The 7,500-nt window shown below is 37.5% G+C and overlaps 1 protein-coding gene across 6 annotated transcripts in view; it reads right to left on the reverse strand.

Moving 5' to 3' along the window:
• Positions 1-7,500, reverse strand: part of LOC136846465 (cyclic nucleotide-gated channel alpha-3) — a 995,562-nt gene that overhangs the window by 399,104 nt on the left and 588,958 nt on the right. For all 6 annotated transcript variants that reach the window (XM_067117263.1, XM_067117264.1, XM_067117265.1 and 3 more), the window contains one exon: positions 4,228-5,400. In XM_067117263.1, coding sequence (XP_066973364.1) covers positions 4,228-5,380 — 1,153 coding nt within the window. In that variant the 5' untranslated portion in view covers positions 5,381-5,400. The remainder of the gene's footprint in view (positions 1-4,227; positions 5,401-7,500) is intronic.

The raw sequence follows: 7,500 nt of genomic DNA on the forward strand, positions 1-7,500 counted from the left end.
AGAGCACTGTGGCTATTACGCACACACACAATATATATATATATATATATATATATATATATATATATATATATATATATATATATATATATATATATATATATATATATATATATATATATATATATATATAATATATTACAATTCAGCATTAAGCCGTTTCCACTCACAGAGTGCTGAATCATGCAAAATAACAGAGTCGTCGCTTCCATATCCATACTTTAACTGAATTGTGGAAGACCCTGAGCAAAGAACTTCCCATTCTCGAGAACCATGATGTACGAGCAAATCGACAGAATTGCCAAGGTCTCCCCTTTGGAACTGCTCCTAGGCTGAAGAGAAGTCTTCGGAAAGATGGCAACCATTTTGCATATTGCAGATACGTCGACGACACATCTATACAGATATTCAATGGCATAAACCTTAACACACCTGAAGGAAGCTCTTGACATGTCTGGTTTACACTTTACCATGGGAGGGAGACAGCTAGCTTCCTCTCTTAGATATCCTCCTAATTCAGGAATTAAAACCTCAGTAAATGTGAAGCACTCAAACTTGGGGCACTGCCTCAACTGCACCAGTGGGAGGGCCCTTATTACACTAAGACCACCTCCAGCACCTATTTCTGCATTGCCTACTTCCACTGCAGTAGTTGCGTGACAACCATTAAGGAACTAGAGACAACCAACAACTTCCGGTCAAAAATGTCACGATAAGCATCTGAGCAAATATTTTAGTAATCTTAACGATGACCTGACCAAAACCACGCAAAGCGTGACCTTCTACAAAAATCAAATGTTTGTGGCAAACAAAACAAATGTGAGTTTTATTTAGAGACTATCTCCAGCCATATCTACCCTGCTGCTAACATCTATGAAACAGCACTGTCTCTCGACCAGCCTTACTTTAAAGTGTAAAACAGGTATGCACACTTAACAGTATGAGATCTGCTGCCACACAAGGTCTTGTTTATCAGGATGACGGGGACTTGTGTGTTGAGGCGCTTCGCTACGACATCAAGGGCGCTAAGAGCCCAATTAGGATTACGCCTTACAAGAGAAATTCTTGTAGCAGTGACTGAAATGGTAAACTACTGAGGCCATCCCTGGATGCCTCTCCCTTTTAAAAACCCTTTGCACCCAAGCAGAAAAACCCACAATAAACCTACTATACTGAGGTTTATTCAGCCTCCTTTCATTCCATCGTCTACAGGATGCTTACATCACACCTGGGACTCCTACCTGACGTCGGCCCCTTTCCTGCTCACCCAATTGATCTGCACCCGCTATAACCCACCATTCAAGCGCTCTGGCTTCTGGCCCGAGTTATTTCCCAAACCCCAAATTTTGATTGGCCAAACCTTTTCACTTCTACGAGAATACCCGGTCTTGAACCTTCCAGAAGAATGAAAGAAAAAATAAACTTTATGAGGTAAGAAAAATTGATGTATGCTTGAAAAAACCAAGATGAGAATAACATACACACACACACACACACACACACACATATATATATATATATATATATATATATATATATATATATATATATATATATATATATATATATGTGTGTGTGTGTGTGTGTGTGTATATGTATATGTATATATATATATATATATATATGTGTGTGTGTATACCAGTAGACCAAATATACCTACTACATACAGTATAAGTCACACAAGTTTCAAGACAATACACTGCCTTTGAAGCATATCAGATGAGGCAGAAAAGTTGCATCTCGCAACTTACGATAAAGTGAAATGCTGAATACTTGAGCGTTAGGAATAATATTCCGGTAAGACTACTTGTATTTGAACATTTTGTTCTTGCAACTTTTTTCGCCTGTTAAGAAACACTGATAACACATTCGAGGAACACAGAAAAATGTAGCGCATAACTCATTTTGGATGTAAAGGATAAGAATCTAGAACACGATTACATTATCAGATGATATTGTCTTTAGAAATCGTCTTCATGGTTTTCCTGATCATGAGTAAATTCACAGAGGACGAATAATAGTTTATTTCGTTCGTAACTACTTACACAAATTACTGCTAGCGGTAAAAGTACAAAAACCTTTAACCTAAGACCATAACTGAATTCGGAAGCCCTTTGACCCGATTCCCTGTGATTTATACGAAGAGATGAAAACACTGAAGACGTCATCACCCTCACAAAAATAACTGGGAGCAAAATCCTGCTGACCGGGTTATCTCAAAATCTCTTCATGACGGGAATTTCCCCTTCGTCTCATTCCATTTCCAGTCATTCAAAGGATTCTTTTCAATTTATTTGTTTTGGCGGTAAATGACTTATCCACACAAGCGCGCTGGAAACACATTCGGTGGATATTAGTTGTTGGATGTAAGTTCATACATGTTCACCGACATTTTTGACAGCGATTTCCGCTGTAGTGCTTCTTTCTATCACAAAACATGAAAAGAAACAAAAATAGAACGAACGACAATCAACAGGCAGAAAGGATGGAAATCTTCAAAATGACAACAGGCAAAATGATAAAGTTTCTATTTCGACACCACTGAGAAGTCGTGGTCATACTGTCTTGTTCACGGTGTAGCGTGCGACAGGATATCCGTTAACGGATAAATATACGTAAGTAATATTTATGCACTAAAAGAATTCACTAGTGTCATGAGCAAAGGCTGTCCTATGTGATAAAGACAATAAAAAATGCGATCGAAAAATGACCAAAAAAAGTGACCTGCCACCAACCCAAGGTTACGCTTAAAGGGGATTCATTAAGAATTCGTATAAAAATAATTGACGTAGAATTAAAAGATATTCGTGAAGCAAAAAACCAAACTACCTCTGCTTGTTTTAGTCGACGCTTATCATCTATAAAGCTAAGAGGGAATTCCTAATTTCAAAACAAATTAGGCTTGTGAAATTTATAAAGAGAAAAAATGCTTTGGCTGGGGACTCCGGGAGGGGACCAGCACCAGATGAGAGTCGATAAATCAATGCATCTCGCGACTGTTGTACGCTTTCCACACAACAGCCACTTGACCTCTTGGCATTTCAGAGAATTTCGCGACGTTTCTTTTCCAAACTCGCAGCGGTGGGGTGGCTCGCGTCTTTATCGAGCGCAGACACGGAAAACGGTTTTGTGTCATAACATACCGTTTCAAGCACGAACGCGATTCTATCCAGCTAATTACATAATCCAAGGATGGACAAACTGCGGTGCATGCGCCAAAAGTGGCGAATTGGATGATTACAGGTAGCGCATTGAATCCCAGAGATAATAAAACCATGCGTGCTCAGGCAAAATAAAAAAAATAATAATAAAGAAACAAATAAAAAATAAATTAATTAAATAAAATATTTATCTATAATAATAATAACAGCAATTAATCATCAATACAGATTCAAGAGTGCCGCTAAAATAAGTAAAGTTCATCTTGTATTTATATGAAATCCTTTTATCTAAACTGCTACACGTATCCATATCATATATGTGTGTGTGTATATATATATATATATATATATATATATATATATATATATATATATATATATATATATATATATATATATACACATACCCACCCACCCACCCACACACACACACACACATATATATATATATATATATATATATATATATATAATATAATCTATAAAACCTGTGTATAACTGCCAGATACGTTCATGCTACCATACTTTAAAAGTACTGAGAGCGGGTACAAGTTTGCGTGGCGCATCTGAACTACAAAATTTAAAAAAACGGGTGCATGGGATGCAAAAGATTGGCCAATCCTGGCCACCCCTGACATAATCGAAGCTAATACATGTATCGACCATAGAAACTTTAGGACAAATCTAGCAGTCACATGCGTGGGAGGATGTACAGAAAGTTATGAATAAAAGTAAATGATAACAAACGCAATATTACAAAATATGGCCTATGCCCTTTCTAATATGAAAGAGGTTGAACAATAAAAGGAAAAATTTAATTTCACAAATAACCGGACACCCCAATTAAAAACCTATCTAGGCCAAGGGACACAAAAGAGGAAGATAAGAAACCTGAGGCACTCAGTTCATACAAATAATAAAGACTAGGCATTAAATATAAACGTTCCAGGCAAATACATTGCAATATTCACCTAAACCAGGCAAAACTAAACCTCAAAAGGTAGAGAGAGAGAGAGAGAGAGAGAGAGAGAGAGAGAGAGAGAGAGAGAGTTAGCATCTTGCCTACCTTGAAATTCTTTCCTTGCCGCCGACACGTTGGTGACGATGTTGGCGATATGTCCCAAGACTGTCGCGAAGAGGAGGAGGCCGAACATGAGCTGCGTGATGAGATAGATGTAGTCGGTCTTGGTTCTCTTGTCAATGTTGTCAATGTTGGTGGTGGCGGTGGTTTTGTTCTTCTCGTGATCGTTGGTGTTGGGGAAGCTCCCCACCATCATTAAACTGACAGTGCACCAATAGAAGGCCTTCAGGTACTCCAGGACGACGTCGTCCGTCGAGTTCGAGGCGTCGATGAAGCTCGGCTTGAAGCTGAAGCCGTCGTTTTTGGCGATGATGTAAAAGAGGCAAGTGTTCCAGTGGAATATGACTAATAAGTAATGGATAAGACTTATGGATCGGAATAAATTAGGCGAATTGGTATGTCTCTCAGTTCTGTCGAGAAAGTGCCAATACTTGTATATTTTCACCAGGCGAAAACACCTTAAAATGGACTTAAAGTTTATCGAAAGGTACAAGAAGTCTAACGGTAACAGACATAAACAATCTATGTAAAACGTGGTTGAGTTCATATAGTGCTGACGCAGCTTTCTGGAGTCGGTTTGCAGGACTCCGTCCTCTAGGTAACCAGTTCGGAAATGAAAGAGGATGTCTATAACGTAAATGAGATCGGCGAAATAGTCCAACAAGAACCACACCAGGATCGTGTCCTTGGTGATCTCCTGGAAGGCAAAACGATACACCATCACCCACAAATTGTACAAAAAAGCTAAGGACACCACCACGGACCAGTAATAACACAGTCTCCCTGCCGGATCGAAGACGAAAGTCCACCTACAACCCGTTTTCCTTTCGGAACTACTCGTGCTCGTCTCCCACTTCTCGCGGATGAAGTTCTTCCTGATCTCCTTCTTGCGCGCCTCCCGCGTCTTCCGGCTGATGTCCAGCTCGGAGGCCACGTGCGCCCGGTTCACGTACGAGGCCGAGAAGGAATCCCTGGAGAAGCGCTTGCGACTGCCGATGCTGATCTTCGAAGACACGATGTCCAGCAGGGACTGGCGAGAGATAGACTTCCCCTTCAGGGATTCAGGTATGGGACGTTCGATGTAAACAGGTGACGCAGTGTTCAGTCGATTCCCAGAGACGCTCAGGCGCTCGTTCATCCGCGCCGAGGTGATGATGCCTGCAACGAGACACAGAAACGACATCGGGTTAGGGACATCTCGATAAAAGCCATGCAGTACTTCATTCAAAATTTATTCTGGTACGGAAGAACATCTAAGAGCCATATTGCAATGAATAATAATGTATAACTACGTTTTATAAAACCAATGCTATAATACAGATATTCATGAATAGTAACAAATTATTAAAAACAAGTAATAGCATGTAATCATATATACAGTTTATGAGTTATTAAAGCTGATTACCAAGACAACTAGTCTTAATTAATATAACTCTGAACTAGTGCCACACAGATTAATACTGGAAATTCCTACTTAAACGTTGACAAACGGTTAAAAGAAGTAACGTCACTTCCGACATCAATACTTCACTGTAGTACGAAAGATTAGTCATTTCTTTTGGCACCTTTCCTTCCAGTGCTGGAGGAATTGGACACTGATGCTGCCGTTCTAAGTCACCCCCTGCTGGGGTTTATCATCGGAAATTCGAATGCTTCTGTACTATGTTCTTTTAAATTATTATTCTCTCTCTCTCTCTCTCTCTCTCTCTCTCTCTCTCTCTAAATACACACACACACACATATATATATATATATATATATATATATATATATATATATATATATATATATATATATATATATATATATATATATATATATATATATATATATATATATATATATATATAATGTTGGAAAAACATTCAATCTCTTCGTATCTACAAACATCACGCACAAAAGGACAAATTACAAGGAAAACCTAATTATATTTAATTTGGTTATTTTGTTAATGGCGTGTGCATTTCATTATAATTTGTTCCCACAACTCCGTTCATCTATGTTTGGAAAGTGAAATAATAATAATAATAATAATAATAATAATAATAATAATAATAATAATAATAATAATAATAATATGAAGGAAGAAGACCCTCTTTCAAGCATGTTTTGTTGAAAATGATGGCTGCATTGTGCGAACTGATTTTATATGGAGTTTTTTTCAATTTTTATTATAAATCGCCTTTCTTGCACGTCAATATTGGTCAATAACTGGCCAATGATCATAGCTTGGTGGATTTAAACAGTGTTCCTACAGCAGAATTTTATTCTAAAAAGAGCAGGTTACTGAAATCTGGTGTTCTAGATCCGTAGAGTTCAACGGTGTCTTGTCTTGGACGTCTTCGGTTTTAACAGCAGATGGAGTCTGGATTTTCTTGGTACTTTTTCTGCGGTTTCTTAGTACTTTGGCCCAAGAAAAAGGAATGGCACTTTTGGACCACTGCATTCTTATTAGATTTTTACTTCGTAAAAAAAATTGGTTTTTGTTTAGATAAAACTTTATATTTGTAATTGTTTGCGTTCATGTATCACTAATACTGACATATTTTAGGTATTTCAGTAATCTGCTCTTTTCAGAATAAAATTCTGCTGTAGGAACGCTGTTTAAATCCACCAGAATATGAACACTGGCCAATTATTAACCGATACTGACGTGCAAGAAAGGCGAATTATAAGAATATTTTAAAAAACGCAATATAAATTCAATTCGCACAATGCTGCCACCATTTTCAACAGAGTAATAATAATAATAATAATAATAATAATAATAATAATAATAATAATAATAATAATAATAATAATAATAATAATAATAATAATAATGGTATCAGAAAGTCTTTGTCAATTATCTAAAGCCAGTTCACATTAGGATATAATATTTTAATAACGAATACGGCTTATTTTGCAAGGAACATATACTAGCAAAATAAGATCAAAATCATCTTTCGAAATAGCTTACAAATTGGAACAAAATTAATCTTAAAGTTAATGCGAAGCGTTCAGATGGGGACACTTTTTGACGAGCGCACGACCCTGTGTTAGGAAGCGCGTTTTTAAATCCACCAAGGGAGGTCAAAGATGAAATCCACTGCTGAATAGCTCCAGGGAAGGCCTCACCTCAGCTTCCACTCTGTTTCTAATGACCTAAAAAGGATAAACTGGAAAGCTATGACCCCCAAGAAACGCAGTTACATTGTAAAGTACTGGCTAAATTCCAGTGCGTGAACATACTTCTGCAATAAAAGAAACTCCCTGAAA

The sequence above is a fragment of the Macrobrachium rosenbergii genome, chromosome 15 (genome assembly GCF_040412425.1).
Source record: "Macrobrachium rosenbergii isolate ZJJX-2024 chromosome 15, ASM4041242v1, whole genome shotgun sequence".
Taxonomy (NCBI): Eukaryota; Metazoa; Arthropoda; class Malacostraca; order Decapoda; family Palaemonidae; genus Macrobrachium; species Macrobrachium rosenbergii.